Source organism: Mobula hypostoma, chromosome 2 (genome assembly GCF_963921235.1).
Source record: "Mobula hypostoma chromosome 2, sMobHyp1.1, whole genome shotgun sequence".
Lineage (NCBI taxonomy): Eukaryota > Metazoa > Chordata > Chondrichthyes > Myliobatiformes > Myliobatidae > Mobula > Mobula hypostoma.
The window spans coordinates 14,675,900-14,700,875 of NC_086098.1; the positions used below are offsets into that span (position 1 = coordinate 14,675,900).

The 24,976-nt window shown below is 43.6% G+C and overlaps 1 protein-coding gene across 2 annotated transcripts in view; it reads left to right on the forward strand.

Moving 5' to 3' along the window:
- The first annotated feature begins 14,393 nt into the window (after positions 1 to 14,393).
- The window catches only part of LOC134338109 (histone deacetylase 2-like), a 68,664-nt gene continuing 58,081 nt past the window's right edge, over positions 14,394 to 24,976 (forward strand). Inside the window, exon 1 of one of the 2 annotated variants that reach the window (XM_063033659.1) lies at positions 14,394 to 14,465. In XM_063033659.1, the coding sequence (XP_062889729.1) occupies positions 14,411 to 14,465 (55 nt within the window). In that variant the 5' untranslated portion in view covers positions 14,394 to 14,410. The remainder of the gene's footprint in view (positions 14,466 to 24,976) is intronic. The other variant, XM_063033665.1, reaches the window with a different exon arrangement.

Sequence of the window (24,976 nt, forward strand, 5' to 3'; positions counted from 1 at the left end):
GAAAGAAAGCTAAAATAATGAGCTAGTATTCACAAAATAGTTTACTTGTCCGTTCAGAAATCTGGTGGTGGAGGGGAAGAGGCTATTTGTAAAACATTGAGTGTGTGTCTTCAGGCTTCTGTACTTTGTCCCTGATGGTAGCAACGAGAAGAAGGCATATCCTGGTGATGGGGGTCCTTAATGATGGATGGCGCCTTTTTGAGGCATCTCCTCTTAAAGATGTCCTGAATGCTAGAGAGGCCCATGTCACTCCGCTGTTTAAGAAGGGGGCAGGGAAGCAAAAAGGAAATTATAGACCTGTTCGCTTGACATCGGTGGTTGGGAAGTTGTTGGAGTCGATTGTCAAGGATGAGGTTACAGAGTACCTGGAGGCATATGACAAGATAGGCAGAACTCAGCATGGATTCCTTAAAAGAAAATCCTGCCTGACAAACCTATTACAATTTTTTGAGGAAATTACAAGTAGGCTAGACAAGGGCGATGCAGTGAATGTTGTATATTTGGATTTTCAGAAGGCCTTTGACAAGGTGCCACACATGAGGCTACTTAACAAGATAAGAGCCCATGGAATTACGGCAAAGTTACATACATGGATAGAGCGTTGGCTGATTGGCGGGAAACAGAGAGTGGGGATAAAGGGATCCTATTCTGGTTGGCTGCTGGTTAACAGTGGTATTCCACAGGGGTCCGTGTTGGGGCCGCTTCTTTTTACATTGTACATCAACGATTTGGATTATGGAATAGATGGCTTTGTGGCTAAGTTTGCTGAGGATACGAAGATAGGTGGAGGGGCCGGTAGGACTGAGGAAACAGAGAGTCTGCAGAGAGACTTGGATAGATTGGAAGAATGGGGAAAGAAGTGGCAAATGAAATACAATGTTGGAAAGTGTATGGTTATGCACTTTGGCAGAAGAAATAAACGGGCAGACTATTATTTAAATGGGGAGAGAATTCAAAGTTCTGAGATGCAACGGGATTTGGGAGTCCTCATACAGGATACCCTTAAGGTTAACCTCCAGGTTGAGTGGGTGGTGAAGAAGGCGAATGCAATGTTGGCATTCATTTCTAGAGGAATAGAGTATAGGAGCAGGGATGTGATGTTGAGGCTCTATAAGGCGCTGGTGAGACCTCACTTGCAGTACTGTGGGCAGTTTTGGCCTCCTTATTTAAGAAAGGATGTGCTGACGTTGGAGAGGGTACAGAGAAGATTCACTAGAATGATTCCGGGAATGAGAGGTTTAACATATGAATAATGTTTGTCCGCTCTTGGACTGTATTCATTGGAGTTCAGAAGAATGAGGGGAGATTTCATAGAAACATTTCAAATGTTGAAAGGCAAGAACAGAGTGGATGTGGCAAAGTTGTTTCCCATGATGAGGGAGTCTAGTACGAGAGGGCATGACTTAAGGATTGAAAGGCACCCATTCAGAACAGAAATGTGAAGAAATTTTTTTTACCCAGACGGTGGTGAATCTATGAAATTTGTTGCCACGGGCAGCAGTGGAGGCCAAGTCATTGGGTGTATTTAAGGCAGAGATTGATAGGTATCTGAGTAGCCAGGGCATCAAAGGTTATGGTGAGAAGGTGGGGGAGTGGGACTAAATGGGAGAATGGATCAGCTTATGACAAAATGGCGGAGCAGATTCGATGGTCCGAATGGCCAACTTCTGCTCCTTTGTCTTATGGTCTTATGGTCTTATGATGGAGCTAGCTATGTATGCAGCCCCCTGCGCAATTTTCCAGTCCTGTGCAGTGGCCTCTCCATACCAGATGGTGATGCAACCAGTTGGAATGCTAGATTTGTTTGAATCCAAATTAGTCAGAATTGTTTTAATCTTTTGAAAATAAAATCAAAGGCATTCTCAATTTGTCGTTATTATCAGAGAGCATCATGGGACTGGAGCATTGTCCTTTGACCTATTCTGATACAGCTTCGGACGACATGTACTTCAAAGTCAACGTGGAAGGAGTCCCAGTGCAGTATCCTGTATAAGCAGAGGTTCCAAAAGCTGGCACTGGCATAGATTGAACTAACAATGTAATAGATTTAATACCTCCATCAATTAAAATCATCTTTTCCGTCAGCATGATTTATGAGTTCATCGTGACATTTTTCTAAGTGTGGTTCATGCATCAATTCACCCTGCTTATATGAATTGCCTGTATATATACTGTATATCCATATAGCACACATAAGGAAGGTAATTAAAGAAAAACAATTTTATTGTACTCATCACAGAGTTCGTGATAAAGTTCTTCTGCACTAAGAGGAACTTGGCTGACAAACGGAGGTCCATCCATAGATGAGAAGTAGACAACCTTAACAATTCTTATTAGTTTATTTTTCAGATATGTACATCTTGTTTAATGCTGTGAAAAAGCCCTCCCCACATTTGAGCACATCTAAATGGAGGGCTGTCACAGGAAAGCAGCATCCATCATCAAGGAACCCCACTCTACAGGTCTTCCTCACTTCTCACTGCTGCCTGCCGGAACAAAGGTTCAAAGGTTCCATTATTATCAAAGTGTACAACCCTGAGATTCATCTTCTTCAGATAGTCATGAAACAACGAAAAACAGTAGAAGTCAGTTCAAAGAGAAATAGTATACTCACCCCTCCTGCGCAAAAAATTAATAGCAACACAATCATCAACCCCCAAGCCCTCCTCCCTCACAGGAAATGCAACAAGGTACAGGGGCCTCAGGACCCACACCACCAGGTTCAGGAACAGTTATTACACCTCAACCATCAGGCTCGTGAACCAGAACACTCAACTTTACTCACCCCAACACCGGACTCACTTTCAAAGACTCTTCATCTCATGTTCTCAATATTTATTGCTTATCTATTCATTACTATTATTTTGTTTATTTTATTTCTTTTTGTATTTTCACAGTTTGATGTCTTTTTCACATTGGGTGTTTGTCTTGTGTGTGTTCTTTCAAAGATTCCATTGTGCTGTTTTTCATTTAATGTGAATGTACTTTTACAATGAATCTATTTATTTATTTATTGAGATACTGTGCAGAATAGGCTCTTCTGGCCCTACGAACGGCACTGCCCAGCCACCCCTGATTTAACCATAGCTTAACCACGGAACTATTTACAATGAAAAATTAACCTATCGACCAGTATGTCTTTGGACTGTGGGAGGAAACTGGAGCATATGGAGGGAACTTTACTATCTCTATTTTTACCTCTCAGGGTTCTTTTGAAGACCCTGACTTGGAGTTACATGCTGACTACGGTTCTTTGCAGTAATGGGACCCGCTCTCGGGGTTTCATGACTGGCCGTTATTCGGCACACCAAGGGCTCGGCCTAAGAGCTCAGCTCACCTTCAGAGGGCCGAGATCTCGTGGCTCTGGAGACAGGTGGATCGAAGGTCAGTATCCGGGCAGGAGATCAGTGTGTTGTGGGAGATGGAAGATCTAAGGCTGTGTGCTCAGAGACCCGAGATCTTTGGGCACAGAGCTCAGAAAAGGCAATGCAGTGGACTTTTAACATCGAAAACCAGCGAGTTGTTTGTTATGTCTCCCCTCTCACTGTGAAACGGAGACATCTCTTTCTCTCTTATTAGAAAATAGAACAGTACAGCACAGTACAGGCCCTTTGGCCCACAATTTTGTGTCAACCCTTAAACCCTACCTCCCATATAACCCCCCCCACCTTAAATTCCTCCATATACCTGTCTAGTAGTCTCTTAAACTTCACTAGTGTATCTGCCTCCACCACTGACTCAGGCAGTGCATTCCATGCACCAACCATTCTCTGAGTAAAAAACCTTCCTCTAATATCCCCCTTGAACTTCCCACCCCTTACCTTAAAGCCATTTCCTCTTGTATTGAGCAGTGGTGCCCTGGGGAAGAGGTGCTGGCTCTCTACTCTATCTATTCCTCTTATTATCTTGTACACCTTGATCATGTCCCCTCTCATCCTCCTGCTCTCCAAAGAGTAAAGCCCTAGCTCCCTTAATCTCTGATCATAATGCATACTCTCTAAACCGGTCAGCATCCTGGTAAATCTCCTCTGTACCCTTTTTAGTAGACTTTGGACTACTGCAAGTCTGTGTCTTTGCTGTTGTTTTGCTCTTGCTAGTGCTCGGTGGCGGCCGCCAATGCTTTTTTTTGCCGGTGGGGGAAGAGGGATCGTTGCTTGCTGCCACTTACGCACGGGAGGGAGGGAAGCTGGGGGGAGACTAACATTTAACTCTTATTCATTCTTTGGGGGCACTCCTCTGTTTTTGTCGATGGTTGTGAAGAAAAAGCATTTCAAGATGTATATTGTACACATTTCATAGAAACATAGAAACATAGAAAATAGGTGCAGGAGTAGGCCATTCGGCCCTTCGAACCTGCACCGCCATTTATTATGATCATGGCTGATCATCCAACTCAGAACCCAGCCTTCCCTCCATACCCCCTGACCCCTGTAGCAACAAGGGCCATATCTAACTCCCTCTTAAACATAGCCAATGAACTGGCCTCAACAGCTTGCTGTGGCAGAGAATTCCACAGATTCACCACTCTCTGTGTGAAGAAGTTTTTCCTAATCTCGGTCCTAAAAGGCTTCCCCTCTATCCTCAAACTGTGACCCCTCGTTCTGGACCTCCCCAACATCGGGAACAATCTTCCCGCATCTAGCCTGTCCAATCCCTTTAGGATCTTATACGTTTCAATCAGATCCCCCCTCAATCTTCTAAATTCCAACGAGTACAAGCCCAGTTCATCCAGTCTTTCTTCATATGAAAGACCTGCCATCCCAGGAATCAATCTGGTGAACCTTCTTTGTACTCCCTCTATGGCAAAGATGTCTTTCCTCAGATTAGGGGACCAAAACTGCACACAATACTCCAGGTGTGGTCTCACCAAGGCCTTGTACAACTGCAGTAGTACCTCCCTGCTCCTGTACTCGAATCCTCTCGCTATAAATGCCAGCATACCATTCGCCTTTTTCACCGCCTGCTGTACCTGCATGCCCACTTTCAATGACTGGTGTATAATGACACCCAGGTCTCGTTGCACCTCCCCTTTTCCTAATCGGCCACCATTCAGATAATAATCTGTTTTCCTATTTTTGCCACCAAAGTGGATAACTTCACATTTATCCACATTAAATTGCATCTGCCATGAGTTTGCCCACTCACCCAACCTATCCAAGTCACCCTGCATCCTCTTAGCATCCTCCTCACTGCTAACACTGCCACCCAGCTTTGTGTCATCCACAAACTTGGAGATGCTGCATTTAATTCCTTCATCCAAGTCATTAATATATATTGTAAACAACTGGGGTCCCAGCACTGAGCCTTGCGGTACCCCACTAGTCATCGCCTGCCATTCTGAAAAGGTCCCGTTTATTCCCACTCTTTGCTTCCTGTCTGCTAACCAATTCTCCACCCACACAAATACCTTACCCCCAATACCGTGTGCTTTAAGTTTGCACACTAATCTCCTGTGTGGGACCTTGTCAAAAGACTTTTGAAAATCCAAATACACCACATCCACTGGTTCTCCCCTATCCACTCTACTAGTTACATCCTCAAAAAATTCGATGAGATTCGTCAGACATGATTTTCCTTTCACAAATCCATGCTGACTTTGTCCGATCATTTCACCGCTTTCCAAATGTGCTGTTATCACATCCTTGATAACTGACTCCAGCAGTTTCCCCACCACCGACGTTAGGCTAACCGGCCTATAATTCCCCGGTTTCTCTCTCCCTCCTTTTTTAAAAAGTGGGGTCACATTAGCCACCCTCCAATCCTCAGGAACTAGTCCAGAATCTAACGAGTTTTGAAAAATTATCACTAATGCATCCACTATTTCTTGGGCTACCTCCTTAAGCACTCTAGGATGCAGACCATCTGGCCCTGGGGATTTATCTGCCTTCAATCCCTTCAATTTACCTAACACCACTTCCCTACTAACATGTATTTCGCTCAGTTCCTCTATCCCACTGGACCCTCTGTCCCCTACTATTTCTGGAAGATTATTTATGTCCTCCTTAGTGAAGACAGAACCAAAGTAATTATTCAATTGGTCTGCCATGTCCTTGCTCCCCATAATCAATTCACCTGTTTCTGTCTGCAGGTGACCTACATTTGTCTTTACCAGTCCTTTCCTTTTTACATATCTATAAAAGCTTTTACAGTCCGTTTTTATGTTCTCTGCCAGTTTTCTCTCATAATCTTTTTTCCCCTTCTTAATTAAGCCCTTTGTCCTCCTCTGCTGAACTCTGAATTTCTCCCAGTCCTCAGGTGAGCCACTTTCTCTGGCTAATTTGTATGCTACTTCTTTGGAATTGATACAATCCCTAATTTCTCTTGTCAGCCACGGGTGCACTACCTTCCTTGATTTATTCTTTTGCCAAACTGGGATGAACAATTGTTGTAGTTCATCCATGCAACCTTTAAATGCTTGCCATTGCATATCCACCGTCAATCCTTTAAGTATCATTTGCCAGTCTATCTTAGCTAATTCACGTCTCATACCTTCAAAGTTACCCCTCTTTAAGTTCAGAACCTTTGTTTCTGAATTAACTATGTCACTCTCCATGTTAATGAAGAATTCCACCATATTATGGTCACTCTTACCCAAGGGGCCTCTCACAACAAGATCGCTAATTAACCCTTCCTCATTGCTCAAAACCCAGTCCAGAATAGCCTGCTCTCTAGTTGGTTCCTCGACATGTTGGTTCAAAAAACCATCCCGCATACATTCCAAGAAATCCTCTTCCTCAGCACCTTTACCAATTTGGTTCACCCAGTCTACATGTAGATTGAAGTCACCCATTATAACTGCTGTTCCTTTATTGCACACATTTCTAATTTCCTGTTTAATACCATCTCCGACCTCACTACTACTGTTAGGTGGCCTGTACACAACTCCCACCAGCGTCTTCTGCCCCTTAGTGTTACGCAGCTCTACCCATATCGATTCCACATCTTCCCGGCTTATGTCCTTCCTTTCTATTGCGTTAATCTCTTTTTTAACCAGCAACGCCACCCCACCTCCCCTTCCTTCATGTCTATCCCTCCTGAATATTGAATATCCCTGAACGTTGAGCTCCCATCCCTGGTCACCCTGGAGCCATGTCTCTGTGATCCCAACTATATCATAATCGTTAATAACAATCTGCACTTTCAATTCATCCACCTTATTTCTCTGACATTAAATGTACTTTTGAAACCTTTGCACTCATGGGGAGAATGTACAAACTCCTTAAAGATAACGGCAGATTGTTGAACTTTGAAAGCTGACTGTCCAACCAAACAGCAAGTCATTCAGAATATTTTCTGCTGATCCCTCTGTGTGTCTGCAAGAGCACTTTAGTGATGATGAAACAGATTTATGACCAGATGCCTTTGACCTAATGGTCAGGTTATCAACCTGAGTTTTATCTCAGGTTTCTTAGCCAGTCGTCTAGCAAGACAACTCAAAGCAGGCATTATTCTGTCTATAGGTTGATTAATGTGCATTTATGAACGCTGTACCTACATCCTTATGGAGAACTGTGTTATCATCCCAAGAATTTCAAAAACTGACAATAGATTCACATCCAACCATTTCACTGATAGCTGTGAGACAGGCAGAGCAAAGTTTTATGTACTGCAGTTTGCCCATCAGTAAGTCTGTAACAACAGTAATGTTTCATGTCATCGTCATCAAAGGATTTAATCAAAGGTTCATGACTTTAAATACGTATCTGAGAGAGGGAAATACCAATGTCCAGCCTCTTTATCTGTGTTTATCTTGAAGGCAAGCTTATTGTTCTTCATTCCCAACTGCTTCCCCATGAATCCTCAGCGTTTTGACATCCTCTCCCATAAAGCCATCTTTGACGGCAGACATCAAATGCTGTCTTCATATACACTTGGTGGCCAACTTCATTAGTACACCTGCTTGTTAATGCAGATATATAAACAGTCAATCATGTGGCAGCAGCTCAATGCATAAAATCATGCAGACATGGTCAAGAAGTTCAGTTGCTGTTCAGACCAAATATCAGAATGGGAAATAATGGTGATCTAAGTAACTTTGACTGTTTATTATTGGTGTCAGATGGGGTGGTTTGAGTATCTCAGGAACTGCTGACCTCCTGGGACTTTCACACACAACATTCTCTAGAGTTTACGGAGAATGGTGCTATAAACAAAAAAAACACCCAGTGAACAGAAGGTCTGTGAACAAAAACACTTCGTTAGTGAGAGGGATCAGAGGATAATGGCCAGACTGGTTCAAGCTGGCCGGAAGGTGGCAGTAACTCGAAAAGCCATGTGTTACAACAGTGCTGTGCAGAAGAGCATCTCTGAATGCATAATATGTCAAAAGTGCGGGAGGAGAAGATGGCAGCGCGATGCAGCGTGCGCAGCTCTCCAGTGAAATGATATCGTATCTGTTAAATAGGGGCCATGGACAATTCTGATTTGATAGAGACAGACGTGAAAGCACAGAGGAACATCTGGAGAAATTCCTGAAATGCTGGTTTGCTGCCGCTGTTACTGCGCGATCAAGAATCTTCCGGAGGGAAGGTCCCAAAATCCCCAGCTTTGCCTGCTGCTGGCGACTGAGGCTGAGGTCGAAGCTTTCGGATAGGGATGGTGCTCGTTACTCGGTGTCGGAGGACTGATTGGAGGCTCGAAGTTTTCGGTCAACTCAGAGTCGGACTGTGGTCAGGCATGGCAAGGAGAGTTTTCTTCCTTCTCCCGTCTGCGTGAGATGTGGGACTTTTGAGAGACTTTGAACTTTTTTTACTATGCTCACAGCCTGTTCTTCATCAAGTTATGGTATAGTTGCACTGTTGTAACTGCATGTTATAATTATGTGGTTTTTGTTAGTTTTTCAGTCTTGGTCTGTCCTGTGTTTCTGTGATATCACACCGGAGGAATATGGTATCATTTCTTAATGCATGCATTACTAAATGACAATAAGAGAGGATGGCGTGTCTTCATAATCTAAAAAAAACTTGAAGTAGATGGATTACAGCAGCAGACGATCACAATCAGTCAGGAGGTACCTAATAAAATGGCTACTGAGCATATACTAGTGATACTATATATTTTTTTTTAACTTTTTGGCTTGAAGTGGTGCATGTTGAGGTCGTGAATAATTGAAGTACAGGATAATGCTACCAATGTGTATGTTTCTTTCATTTCATAAATTATCATGCATGTGTCCATGCTTTGATATATTCAGGCTGAAGGGAACATAAATAATAGCAGGGACACGGTACACCAGCTGCTCACATGACCATCCTCCACCTGTTCCCATGGCTGCCCGTGACCCTGAGCGGGGGGCTAAGCAGGTGCTACACCTTGCCCAAGGGTGATCTGCAGGCTAGTGGAGGGAAGGAGCACATTACACCGCCTTTGGTAGAGACATATCACCACCCTGCCTCCCAGTAGTCAGTAGTAAAAAAGGCAAATTCAATGTTAGTATTCATATCAAGAGGACTAGACTATAAAAGCGTGGATTTAATGTTGAGACTTTAGAAGCACTTGTGAGACCTCACTTGGAGTATTTTGAGCAGTTTTGAGCCCCTTATCTTAGAAAGGATGTGCTGAAACTGGAGAGGGTTCAAAGGAGACTCACGAAAATGATTCCAGGTTTGAACAGCTTGTCATATGAAGAGCTGTTGATGGCTCTGGGCCTGTATTTACTGGAATTCAGAAGAATGACGGGTGACCTCTTTGAAATCTATTGAAAGGTGAAAGGCCTTGATAGAGTGGATGTGGAGAGGATGTTTCCCATGGTGGGAGAGTCTAAGACCAGAGGACACAGCCTCAGAATAGAGGGGGAATCCTTTCAGAACGGAGATGAGAAGGAATTTCTTCAGCCAAAGAGTGGTGCATCTGTGGAATACATTGCCACAGGCAGCTGTGAAGGCCGTCTGTATGTATATTTAAGGTAAGGGTTGATAGATTCATGATTGGTCGGAGTATGAAGGGATATGGGGAGAAGGCAGGAGATTGGGGATGAGAGGGAAGTGGATCAGTCATCATGAAGTGGTGGAACAGAGTCAATGGGCCAAATGGCCTGATTCTGTTTCTATGTCTTATGGTCTTATGGTCTTCTCCTGCCTCTCGTGATAGCACATGCCCTCTAAAGCAGGTAGCATCCTAGCAGACCTCTTTTGCACCCTTTTCAAAGCCTCAACATCCTTCTTATAGTGGGGAGACCAGAACCGTATGCAATACTGCAGATGTGGCCAAACCAGAGTTTTATGAAGTTGTAACATAACATCTTGACTTTTGAACTTAACATCTTGACTTTATCAAAAACTCATAAAGCATTCCTTTATGAGGAAATCAAAAAGTGCATCCTAATGCCTTCACCATTGTCTTGGGAGATTTTAACCAGGCCAGTCTGAAAAAATCACTAAGCAATTACCATCAACGGATCATTTGAAATACCAGAGGAAAACGACACACTATAGCTACATCACCATCAAGAATGCCTACTGTGCTATTCCATGCCCTCACTTCGGGAAGTCTGATCACTTGACTGTACTTCTACTCCCTGAGTATAGGCAGAGACTGAAGACTGAAGCACCAGCAGTGAGGACCAAGAAGGTATGGACAAGGGAAGCACAGGAGCACCTACAGGACTGCATTGAATTGGTAGACTGGACTGTATTCAGGGATTCATCTTCAAACCTGGATGAGTATCCTGCAGTTGTTACCAACTTCATTAAAACCCGTGTGGATGAATGTGTGCCTATAAAGACTTACTGCACATTCCCATAACAAAAACCGTGGAAGAACCACGAGGTACGTTGTCTGCTGAAGGCCAGATCTGCGGCATTCAAGTCCGGCGACCCAGGCCTGTACCAGAAAACCAGGTATGATTTGCAGAGGACTATTTCAAGGGTGAAGGGGCAATTTCCAATGAGATTGGAGGCAACATTGGATGCACGACAACTCTGGCAGGGCTTTCACTACCAGATGAACTCAACATCTTCTATGTCCACTTTGGAAGGGAGAATACAACTACAGCCATGAAGATTCCTGCTGCACCTGATGACCCTGTGATCTCTGTCTCAGAGGTCGATGTTAGGTTGTCTTTAAAGAGAGTGAATACTAGCAAGGCAGAAGGTCCCGATGGAGTATCTGGTAAGGCTCTGAAAACCTGTGCCAACCAACTGGTGGGAGTACTCAAGGACATTTTCAACCTCTCACTGCTACAGGCAGAAGTTCCCACTTGCTTCAAAAAGGCAACAATTATACCAGTGCCTAAGAAGAATAACATGAGCTGCCTTAACAACTATCAGCCTCACATCTACAGTGATGAAATGCTTTGAGAGGTTTGGTCATGACCAGTCTGAACTTCTGCCTCAGCAAGGACATGGGCCCATTGCAATTTGCCTATCGCCACAATAGGTCAACGGCAGATGTAATCTCAATCGCTCTCCATGGGGCTTCGGACCACCTGGACAACACAAACACCTATGTCAGGATGCTGTTCATCGACTATAGCTCAGCATTTAATACCATCATTCCCACAATCCTGACTGAGAAGTCGCAGAACCTGGGCCTCTGTACCTGCCTCTGCAATTGGATCCTCGACTTCCTAACCAGAAGACCACAATCTGTGCGGATTGGTGATAACATATCCTCCTCGCTGACGATCAACACTGGCGCACCTCAGGGGTGTGTGCTTAGCCCACTGCTCTACTCTCTATATACACATGACTGTGTGGCTAGGCATAGCTCAGATACCATCTATAAATTTGCTGACAATACAACCATTTGTTGGTAGAATCTCAGGTGGTGACGAGAGGGCGTACGAGGGTGAGATATGCCAGCTAGTGGAGTGGTGCCGCAGCAACAACCTGGCACTCAATGTCAGTAAGACAGAAGAGCTGATTGTGGACTTCAGGAAGGGTAAGATGAAGGAACTCATACCAATCCCCATAGAGGGATCAGAAATGGAGAGAGTGAGCAGTTTTACATTCCTGGGTGTCAAGATCTCTGAGGATTTAACCTGGTCCCAACATATCGATGCAGTTATAAAGAAGGCAAGACAGCGGCTATACTTTATTCGGAGTTTGAAGAGATTTAGTATGGCAACAAATACACTCAAAAACGTCAATAGATGTACTGTGGAGAGCTTCTGACAGGCTGCATCACTGGTAAGGTGGGGAGGCTACTGCACAGGACCAAAAAAAGACGCAGAAGTTTGTAAATTTCGTCGACTCCATCTTAGGCACTAGCCTACAAAGTACCCAGGACATCTTCAGGAAGCGGTGTCTCAGAAAGGCAGCACCCATTATTAAGGACCTCCAGCACCCAGTCCATGCCCTTTTCTTACTGTTACCATCAAGTAGGAGGTACAGAAACCTGAAGGCACACACTCAGCGATTCAGGAACAGCTTCTTCCTTTCTGCCATCCGATTTTTAAATGGACATTGAACTCTTGACACTACCTCACTTTATTAACATATAGTATTTCTATTTTTTGCACGATTTTTGATCTATTCAATATATATATACTGTATAAAGTATACTGAATACGATTTATTTATTTATTATTGTTATTACTATTTTATTTTTTTCTTCTATATTATGTATTGCATTGAGCTGCTGCTGCTAAGTTAACAAATTTCATGTCACATGCCGGTGATGATAAACCTGATTCTGATTCTGATTCCATACATCTTCTTAACCATCTTATTGGCCTGTATGGCCATTTTCAAGAAGCTATGAACTTGAAACCCAAGATCTCTCTGCTCTTGTCCTTAGTGGTATACTGTCTCCTACCAAGGTGCAACACCTCATGTTTATCTGGGCTGAACTCCATCTGCCGTTTCTCTGCCCATATCTGCAACTGATCTAAATCGTGCTGTATACTTTGCCAGTCTTCTACACTAGCCACGACTCCATCAATCTTGGTAGTATCCATAGACTTACTAACACACCCATCTACATTTCCATCCAAGCAACACAAACAAAGTGCTGGAGGAACTCAGCAGGCCAGGCAGCATCTATGGAGAAGAGTAAACAGTCAACATTTCGGGTCAAGAACCTTTGTCAGGATGCTTGGATTTCCATTATCTGTAGATTCTCTCATGTTCGTACGTTCTGCTACAAGTTATTTATATCCAGGTCATGTACGACGAGTTACTAAAAGTCTACAAATAGTTGACTATACAAACATCTAAGCAAGCATAATGAAGATTAAAACTACAAGGAAAAATACAATAAATACAACAACCTGGATTCAAATCCAACGAAACCAATAAAGGAAAGAATCCTGAAAGTACTTTATATATACTTTGTGTCAACCTTCATAACGATTTACAGTGGCAGCAATGAGAAATCAGGCTTCATTCCTGCCACTGTCTGTAAGGAGTTTGTACATTCTCCCCATGACCGCGTGGGCTTCCTCCAGGTGCTCCTTCTTCCTCCCCCATTCGAAAGATCCGAGAGTTAGAGTTACAGTTAGTACGCTGTGAACATGCTACGTTACCGCCTCAGATTGTGTTGGTCGATGATGCAAATGATGCATTTCCCTTCAAGTTTTGATGTGCATGTGATAAATGAAGTTCATTCTCCTAGGGTGCATCACAACCTGGTATGGAAATTGTCCTGTCCAAGACCGGAAGGAGCTGCAGAAGATCGTGAACACGGCGCAGCACATCACACAAACCAATCTTCCGTCCTTGGACTCTCTTTACACCGCACGCTGTCGGAGCAGTGCTGCCAGGATAATCAAGGACACGATCCACCCAGTCAACACACTTTTCGTCCCTCTTCCCTCCGGGAGAAGACTCAGGAGCTTGAAGCTCATGGCGGTGCAGGCTCGAAGGGCCGAATGGCCTACCCCTGCACCTATTTTCTATGTTTCTATCAAATATCGCTGTGATGATTGTATGTTCTAGTATCAATTGTTTGGCGACAATAAAAAGTATTCTTTTTAAGGCATATGACAAATACAACATTGCTTCATAGGAAAATTAATCATTTAAAACAATTCGCTACTTGCTGAAGAAAAAAAAATGATCAAGAGGTCGGGCAGCATCCGTGGGACAAGGAGCCGCCAACATTTCAGGTTGATGACTTTTCGCCGGAACTGGGGGAAATATTAGAATTAGAACGGCGTGTCTGATTGGCGGACGGAGATTAGTCACGCCCCTGCGCGACTGATTGACGGGTCGTGGAGCGGTGCGGACTCTTCCAATTGCAAGTAATGAGGGGAGGACAGCTCGATCTTTTGCACTCGCCCACTGGTCTCTGCTGAATAATGTAGAGGCTGTCCTTGTGATTTGTAATTCTACAATTACTAGACAGTTTCTTTTTGTCTGGAGATACTGTCAACACGCGTAGGGTCGGGGGTTGGTATCTGTCTCTGCCAGCTGATTCCCCTCCCCCCTGCGCGGCGTTATCGGTGGCCGGGACCTCTGGCGCTGCTGTCATGGCGCTCGCTGCGGGGGCTGGCGGCAGGAGGAAAGTTTGCTATTACTACGACGGTAAGATGCGGCCGCTCGGGGCTCGGGGCTCGGGGCTCGGGGCTCGGGGCTCGGGGCTCGGGGCTCGGGGCTCGGGGCTCGGGGCTCGGGGCTCGGGGCTCGGGGCTCGGGGCTCGGGGCTCGGGGCTCGGGGCTCGGGGCTCGGGGCTCGGGGCTCGGGGCTCGGGGCTCGCGGGCAGCCGGGGAGCGTAGCCGTCGCTGCTGCCTTGGGGCCGGCTGGCTGCAGCCGTTCGGTCCACACGCGTAGAAAGTGGAGCCGATGGCGCCGGGCTGAGCCGGTGCCGGGACGTGAAGCGTGGGGTTCCGGAGGCGGGGACTGAATGGGGCAAGCAGTGGCCTCCGGTCGCGGCCACAGAGTTAGGTAGCGTGGTCCGAGTCCGGGTCCCATTGTGTTGGAATGGATAGTAGGAGAGAACAAGGATTCCCAACCACTTTTATACAATGGACCAGTGCCATTAAACAAGGGGGTCCATGAACCCCAGGTTGCTAGGGAAATCTCCCAAATTTGGCACTGCTAGTGACGATCATAAATCTGTACTTTCTATTCACTGATTGATTCTGTTCAGTGGGTTTTCTTCGTTTTAATGATATTCACATTCTTGAAAAATCTTTTCACAACTCATATTCAGAAGTTTTTTCTGAACTTAATAAATATGTTTTATCTGTGAGTTTCATGGTACTGCTTCTTACCGAAGTAAATTGCAGAGACACTGATTTATTGTATGTAATGAACTAAAAGTAGAGACTTGTATAAACGTATTTTGAGAGTTATAATACCTGGTGGTGTGGGCACGTGGCCAAGTGGTTAAGGCATTGGACTAGCGACCTGAAGGTCGTGAGTTCAAGCCCCAGCCAAGGTAACGTGTTGTGTCCTTGAGCAAGGCACTTAATCACACATTGCTCTGCGACGACACTGATGCCAAGCTGTATGGGTCCTAATGCCCTTCCCTTGGACATCAATGTCGTGGAGAGGGGAGACTTGCAGCATGGGCAACTGGTAGTCTTCCATAAACCTTGAGTGAAGACTTTCCAGGCGCAGATCCATGGTCTTGCAAGACTAATGGATGTCTTTACTTTAATACTTGGTATTCTTAGTTGTTAAAAATATGTTACCTGATCTTCTACCTGTGGATGTATTAGGTTTCAAGAGGAAACAATCAAATATATACATAAATTTGCATCATTAAGTTAATAGTATAGATTTAAAATTGTACTGGTAATTAATCACCATGTGCACTCAGTGGTCACTTAATTAGGTACACCTTGTTAATGTAAATAATCAAAGTCATAGTACATTTATTAGCCAAGTCAAAATACATATATGTCACTTTATACTACCCTGAGATTCATTTTCTTGTGGCATACTCAATAAATCCAATAACCATAATAGAATCAGTAAAATACCACACCAATAGGGTGGACAACCAGTGTGTAAATACAAAAAGAAAAAATTACTCGTAAAGGAATGGATAAGATAGAGTTTTTCTAATGTGTTCAGGAAAATTTCCTAAATCAGTGCATAGAAGTCCCAATGAGAGAGAGTGTAATACTTGATCTCCTATTAGGGAATGAGATAGAGCAGCTGACAGAAGTTTGTGTAGGGAAACACTTTGCATCTAGTGAGCATAATGCCATTAGTTTCAAGGTAGTTATGGAAGAGGATCTGTCTGATCCTTGGGTTGAGATTCTAAATTGAAGAAAGGCCAATTTTGATGGTATCAGAAAGGATCTGGCAAATATGGATTGGGACAGGTTGTTTTCTGGCAAAGGTGTACTTGGTAAGTGGGAGGTCTTCAAAAGTGAAATATTGAGAGTACAAAGCTTGTGTGTGCCTGTCAGAATAAAAGGCAAAGATAACAGGTTTAGGTAACCTTGGTTTTCGAGAGAGATTGAGGCCGTGATTAAGAAAAAAAAGGTGCATAGCAGGTATAGGCAGGTAGGGACAAATGAGGTACGAGTATAAGAAATGCAGGAGAACACTTATGAAAGAAATTGGGAAAGCTAAAAGAAGGCATGAATTCCTGAGCAGACAATGTGAAGGAGAATTCTAAGGGGTTCTACAGATATGTTAAGAACAAAAGGATTGCAAGGGATGAAATTGGTCCTCTGGAAGATCAGAGTGGTAATCTATGCATGGAGTCAAAAGAGATGGGGGAGAATTTAAATTTTTTTTTGCATCTATTTATTTTGGAGATGGACACGGAGCCTAGAGAAGTGAGGCAAAGCAGCACCGAGGTTATAGGCCTTATACAAATTACAAAGGAGGAGATGTTTGCTGTGATGATGCAAATTAAGGTGGACAAATTCTCAGAGCTTGACAAGGCTCAAAAAAAAATCAAATGAAGTTTAATTATCATTCAAACCAAATGTGGATACAGCTGAATGAGACAGTTTTCCTCTGAGGTGCAAAGCATTCAAAAATGGTATGCATACCCTGTGGGAGGCAAGTGCAGAAATTGCAGGGCCCTAGCAGAGATACTTAAATCATCCTTAGTGATAAGTGAGGTACCGGAGGACTGGAGGATAGCTAATGCTGTTCTGGTTGTTAAGGAAGGCTCTAAGAATAAACCAGGAAATTATAGGCCAATGAGCCTGATCATCAGTAGTGGGGAAGCTAGTGGAAGGTATTCCAAGGGATAAATAAAGAGATTCAAGTATTTGGATTGACATGGACAGATTTGAGATAGTCAGCATGGCTTAATGCACGGTAGGTCATGTCTAACCAACTTTAAAGTTTTTTTGAGGAAGTTACCAGGAAGTTGATGAAGGCAAGATAGTGGATGCTGTTTACCTGGTCTTCAGCAAGGCAGTTGGCAGGGTCCCGCATGGGCGGGTGTTCAAAGAGGTTCAGTCACTTGGTATTCAAGATGAGGTAGTTGAATTGGATTAGACATTGGCTTTGTGGGAGAAGCCAGAGAGTGGTAGGAGATGGTTGCCTCTCTGGCTGGAGGCCTGTGACTAGTGGTGTTCAGTAGAGATTGGTGCTGTGTCTCTTGTTTGTCATCAATATCAATGATCTGGATGATAATGTGGTTAACTGGATTAGCAAATTTGCAGATGACACCAAAATTGGGGGTGTAGTGGACATTGAGGAAGACTATTGAAGCTTGCAGCAGGATCTGGACCAGCTGAAGACAGGTGCGAGGTGTTGCAATTTGGGAGGACCAGCAAGAATAGATCTCACACAGTGAGTGATAGGGCAATGAGGATAACTGTAGAACAAAGGGATCTGTATAGTTTCTGCATGAACTCCCCGCTCTTGAATTCAATCCCTCCAGCAGTGAAGGCCAACATTTGGTTTGCCACCTTAATAACCTGTTGTACCTGCAAGCCAACTTTTTGCAATTCATGCACAAGCACTCCCGAGTCCCTCTGCATAACAGCATGCTGCAATCTTTCACCATTTAAATAATAATCTGCTCTTCTATTAATCCTTCCAAAGTGCATGATCTTGCATTTACCTACGTTGTATTCCATCTGCCAGACCTTGGCCCACTCAGTTAACCTATCTGTGTCCCTCTAGACGCTCCACATTCTCTGTGCAATTTGCTTTTCCACTCAGTTTAGTGTCATCAGCAAATTTTGCTGTGCTACACTCAGTCCCCTCTTCCAAATCATCAATGTAAATGGTAAACTGCTAATCTTCGATTTTCACAGATAGCAGTCTGTGGAATTTCCAGAGAAAGGTGCAAAAAATTTTTTAAAATCCAGTGAGCAGCAGTTCTGTGGGTGAAAGTGCCTTGTTAATGAGAGGGATCAGAGGAGAATGGCCAGACTGGCTCAAGCTGACAGGAAGGCGACAGTATCTCAAATAACCACACGTTACAACAGTGGTGTACAGAAGAGCATCTCTGAACACACAACATAACGAACCTTAAAGTTGATGGCGTACAGCAGCAGAAGACTACAACGGGTTCCACTCCTGTACTTTGTGGCCACTGAGTATATAAACATGGAAAGTTGTAGATGTAAGGCCTCGTGCGTGTTTCCTCCATGTCTCTGGTTTCCTTGCACATCCGAATGATGTGCAGCTTCCTAACTGACCACTGTAAGTGACTCTAGTTTAAGTACTATTATTATGAATATAAGGAGAATAAAGCTACAGGGAAATTTAGTAGGGGAATGGGCTTGTTGTATAAGCCAATAATGATTCAATAGGCCAAAGGGCCTCCACTTTTGTTGTAGGTAAATATTGGTAACTATACATGCATTAAGTGACTGAGGCTACGTCCACACTACGCCGGATAATTTTGAAAACGAAGCATTTCTCTTCGTTTTGACCTTCCGTCCACACTGAAACGGCATTTTCAGCCCCTGAAAACGAAGATTTTCAGAAACGGTCTCCAGAGTGAATAAATCTGAAAACGCCTAATATCCGTTGCAGTGTGTACGGGGTAACCAGAGCTTTTTAAAACCGCTGTCATGACGTGCCGGAACAAATAGCGGCAGCGCGGCATTTCATTGTTTTCTCCATCTTCTTCTTCTTCTTATTATTATTACTACTTTATTGTTGCCAAACAATTGATACTAGAGCGTACAATCATCACAGCGATATTTGATTCTGCGCTTCGCAGAACCTAACAATTTCAGAACAGACGACAACAAGACTGAAGCCAGAAGAGTTATTGTACTCACCAAATACTTTGACCCACAGCTTACTGAATAAATAAGTATTCTCACTTTGCCCTGTTTTCTGTCCTTGCTTGTATGGAGGTGCTTTACCTATTTATGCAAGTACTTCTCTGACATTAGATGTGTAACAGCCTAATGTAACATTGTATGGAAATACAAGATAACGCTGATGCAGACGTTTTATACATTTAACAAGGTGCTTTATTAATGCAACAGAGTTAGTCAGTTTTTCAATGTTTGTCGTCAGTCGGGTCATACTGTCCGTGAACTCCCTGTCGGTTGCCTCCATACATTCCAGTATTTGTTTTTGTTTTAGTTTTAAGTCCTCCTGCGCGAGAGCCAAGAGCAATTCCTTTTAAGTTTTTCTACTCTGTAACTGGACAAACGTTTCCTCTTTGCTTGTTTTCTGTGTGTCCTGCGCGTGCCCCAGTCGAGGAGATATGCCCAAATATCCATGTTGGTGTGGACAGAGATATTTTGAAAAACGCTTAGTGTGGACGCCTGTTCTTTTTACTTGAAACCGGTGTTTTCAAAATTATCCGGCGTAGTGTAGACGTAGCCTGAGTTAATACTGCCAACTACATGCTCTTCGCTCCTGAAATGTACTGAGCATCCCTAGTATCCATTCTAGACAAAAATAATCTGAATGAATCACTGATAGATAGCCTTGATTGTTACTTGATTGTACCACAATTGTTACTTTAATATAGATCCCTTTAAATTAAAGCATAACTATAACTACTTACAAGATCATTTCCTTTGTCATTCATCCCCCTTCTGAATTGTCTATAATGCTTGTGATTCAGCTTTAGTGTTCTGTTCTTAGCTTCTCTTGCTATGTGTTGGCTATACTATATTAATATGACAGCAGGTCCATACTTATTGTGAAATCTCTTGTGGGTCTTCAAAAACAATGAACAATCTTCAACTCACCACACAGTTCCTTCACAGTGGATCCATCTTAATAACTTAATAAACAATGACCTTGTAGATACAGATCTTTCCCAAAATTTGTCCAATTATCTACAACTGTATCTAACTCTGCTGGATATATTGCCCAGTGCTTTATCCCAAGCAATTTGCCTTTCACCTAATAAGTTCACTCTTTATCTTGCCCAGAAACAGGCTCAACTTGTTCATGCTGACCAAGGAGTTTACCTGAGCCAGTCTCATTTGCCTTCATTTGATTAATATCTCTCAAAATGTTTCCGTCTGAATACTTATGCAAATATCTTCTATTTGTATTTGTATCTGCCACCTCAACTGGCAGCTTGTTCCATATATGTACCTAGAGTCCAAGTGGGGAAAACTTGTCCCTCGGTCCCCTTTAAGTTTTTCCCATCTTAGCTTTAAATCTATGTCCCTTGGTCGTAGAATCCATTGCTGTGTGTTGCCACACTGTATTGAGAGCAAGGCCATACTACCTGTGATATCTCTTGTGGGTCTTCCAAAACATTGAACAGTCTGCAAATCACAACAAACTTCTGTCACATTAGAGCGATATTGAGAACTTAATAAACAATAGCCCTGTAGATATGGGGGGACGGGGGGGGGGGGCAGATGGGAGGAAAGAACGTCTACCCTATCTTATGCCCTTTGTGATTTTATATACCTTTAAGTTTATCTCTCAGCCTCCTTCACTCCAATGAAAACAATACCAGTCTATTCAGTGAAATACCCTTGTTAACTTGGCTACGTATGAAGACACTCAAGTCCTGCCAAACTCGTGAGATTGAGACTGCTCAATCCCACTCCATACCCTAGTTTGTGTGGACGTTGTGTAATTTGCTACCCTGTTACAAATTAGTGTCACGAAATAACAGTACACTGTATACGATTAAAGAAATTACATTTATGAATCTTAAATAAAGGGTTAGTAAAGAATAACAAAAAGAAAAGGCCCCATTCTAATTAAACAGTCAAATGTGCATAAATTGGAGCTCATCTTGAACTTCTGTCACGCATGCGCTGGGCCCTCGGTCAGGGTGAATGCCCACACCACCTCTAAACGTCGATCGCAATCCATCTCGAACAAATGGGTCTCCCACCAGATTGTATGCTACAACCGATTCTCCCCAGTGTCTTCTCTCTTCCATCTCCTACTGAACAAAAACCCCACGCCCAACCTTAGTGTCACTCACCAGAGAAACCATCGCTTAATTTGACCATCCTAATTGGATGGCGCACATTTCTCCTCATATCTTATCTTCAACAATAACCCAAACAAACTGAAAACAAGCTGCTCTTACAGAACCGCCCAAAATGAAATACATACAGCATAACAGTAAAAATATGAACCCAGGGCATTACATCGGTCTCTCTTTATAAGAGTGTGTGTGTGTGGCCTCCGTCGGTCGTGGTCGACCATGGGTACTGCACCTCTGGTAGTCACTGGGGAGTAGCCTCTCCAGGGCGCAAGCCAGGGCAGAGTTGATATGGAGATTCGTCTGTTGCCCATGCAGTGGGACCTCCCCCCCCCCCCCATGCTGATGACAGATCCAAAGGAACGACGAAAGTTGATAGAGTTTGGTGCCAGCAGCATCGCAGGAGTTGCCGTGCTGGTGCTGGGTACAGCAGTCAGACGCTTTCGGGGCTCCGACTCTGGATTTTTCCTCGGGGTTTACTCTCAAAGCCTTTCCCAGAGTGGGTATAGCCGCAAGGCAACAGAGGTTTGAAATTGGAGTTTCTCTCTCCTAGATGAGATACCATCCATGGTTAACGAGCCCCATCTGCCCGGAGCAACTGGTTTTAAGGCGCCAGTGGCCCGCCGTTGCCCCTTCTGTCAGTGAGAACAGCTCCGCCGAGCATAAAAACTATGCCACACGTGAAGACCAGGAGTTGGACTTGGTTTTCAGAGGCTGTTTGAGACGCATGCCATGAAGAGCATTTGTTTAGCAGTGGGAGCTCGTCCCCACTACCACCCTTCGGTTATGACTGCCTTTGGAACCAAGACAATAAGACATAGGAGCAAATTAGGCTATTCGGCTCATTGAGTCTGCTCGTCCATTCCATCATGGCTGATTTATTCTCCGCCTTCTCTGTGTAACCTTTGATGCCCTGACTAATCAAGAACCTCTGATTTAAATATATTTTATCACATTGCCTCCATAGCCGTCTGTGGCAAATTCCACAGATTCACTACCCTCTGGCTAACGACATTTCTCCTTAGCTCTGTTCTAAATACCCTCTATTCTGAGGCTGTGCTCTCTGGTCCTAGATTCACCCACTATAGGAAACATCCTCTTCACGTCCACTCTATCTAGGCCTTTCTTACTCAACGAGTTTCAATGAGATTCCTTCCCCCCCCCCCTCCGCACCATTCTTCTAATTCCCAGTGAGTACAGACACAGAGTCATCAAACACTCCTCATACATTAAACTTGTCTGGAATCATTCTCGTAAACCTCCCCTATCCTCTCCAATGCCACCACATCTTTTCTTGGATAAGGGGCTTAAAGCTGCTCACAAAAATGCTCCCAAAAATACTCCGTGTGGTCTGACCAATTCCTTATAAAGCCCCAGCATTACATCCTTGCTTTTATATTCTAGTCCTCGCGAAATGAATACTAACATTGTATTTGCCTTCCTTACCACCAACTTAACCTGCAAGTCAACTTCAGGGAATCCTGCATGAGGATTCTCCCCATTTAGAAAATAGTCTACTCCTTTATTTCTTGTGCCAAAGTGCATGAACATACACTTCCCGATACTATATTACACCTGCCACTTCTTTGCTTATTCTCCCAATCTGTCTAACTCCTTCTGCAGAGATCCTGGTTCCTCAGCACTATCTGCCCCTCCACCTACTGTATCTTTGCATCATTTGCAAACTTGGCCCCAAAGCTATCAATTTTATCATCCAGATCATTGAAATACAACGTGAAAAGAAACAGTCCCAACACTGATCCCTGCAGAACTTCACTAGTCACCTACAGCCAACCAGAAAAGGCTCCCACTTTTTGCCTCTTGCCAGTCAGCCAACCTTCTATCCATGCTTGTATCTTCTTTGTTCTTATCTTGTTAGGCAGCCTGATATGCAGCGCCCTGTAAAAAGCTTTTTGAAAATCCAAGTAAACAACTTTCACTAACTCTCCTTTATCTATCCTGCTTGTTACTTTCTCAAAGAATTGCAACTAATTTGTCAGGGAAAAGTTCCCCTTAAAGAAACCATGCCAACTTCGGCCTGTTTTATCATGTGCCTCCAAATCTCTGAAACCTCATCCTTAATAATAGATTCCAACATCTTCTTAACCACTGAAGTCAGATTAACTGGCCTATAATGTCCTTTGTTCTGCCTCCCTCCCCTCTTAAAGAGTGGAGTAACATTTGCTATTTGCCAACGTCCAGAACCATTTCAAAATCCAGTAATTCTTGAAAGATCATTACTAATGCCTCCAGAAGTTCTTTTTAGCTACCTCTTTCAGAATCCTCGGCTGTCGTCTATGTGGTCCAGGTAACTTATCTACCTGCAGACCTTACAGCTTCCCAAGCAGTTTAGTAATAGCAACTATACTCACTTCTGCCCCCTGACTCTCTCGAATTTCTGTCATGCTGCTAGTGCCTTCCACAGTGAAGCCTGGCGCAAAATACTTATTAAGTTTGTCCGCCATTTCTTTGCCCTCATTACTACCTCTTCAGCGTCATTTTTCAGTGGTCTGATATCCACTTTTACCTCTCTTTTACTCTTTATATTTGGAAAAAAAGCCTTTGGTATCCTCTTTTATATTATTGGCTAGCTTACATTCACATTCTTCTCTCCTTATGGCTTTTTAGTTGCTTTCTGTTAGATTTTAAAAACTTCCCAATCCTCTAACTTCCCATTATTTTTGCTGTAGTAGTATATGCCCTCTCTTTTAATTTTATGCTGTCTATATAACTCAAGTCCTCTAGTCCCTGCAGCATCCTCATGAATCTTCTCTGCACTGTTGTTGGAAGGCTTTTTTGTTCCTATGTATTCATGAATGGATGAATGATGATTGAACATGGATTTAATTTGATTATTTTAATCACATGCTTCCTATTACATGGTGACCAAAACTGCACACAGTACAGTGTAGTCTCATCGTTGCCTTGTACAGTTATAAAATGACGTTCCAAATCTTGTACTCTGTGCCTCAGCCAATGAAGGCAAGCATGCCATATGCCTTTTTCACCTCCTTGTCCATCTTTGTCACACCTTGTAGGAAAATATCTGCTTGTACCCTGAAATCTCCCTGTTCAGTAGTACTCACCAGGGCAATGCCATTTAACTGTCTTCCCCCGGTTTAACTTCCCAAAGCAATTCACTTTGCACTTGTCTGAGTCGAGTTCCATCTGCCATTGCTCTGCTGACTTCGCCGTTGATCTAGATCTTGTTGTAACATTAGATAACCTTCACTGACTGTCACCAATTTTAAGTGACATCTGCAAAGTGACAGTATGTTGAAGCACAAACAAGAGACAAGCTGTAAAATGGAACACACACCAAATGCTGGAGGAACTCTGCAGACCAGGCAGCATCTATGGAAAAGAGTATAGTTGACATTTTGTGCTGAGGCTCTTCATCAGGATTGTGTTGAAACTTCTGTGAACCACTCCTTTCATATTGTCCAGGCATGTAAGTCTATTGCACACTCCGGAGCAGAAGGTGGCGGTAATGTACCATTAAGCTGGGTGCCAACTGCTGTAAAACAAGATGGAGAAGAAGAGGAGAAGACATTACAGACTCCACCTACTGCGGATTACATGTGTTCCCGTTGGTGGGCTTCCTTTACATCTAATGTCACTCCATTAATGATTCCGTAGAGGACAACCTGCATTCTTGTATTTTGCTGTTATTATCTGCATCTGGATCTTTGACTTCCTCACCAGGAGATCACAATTAGTGCAGATTAGAAATGA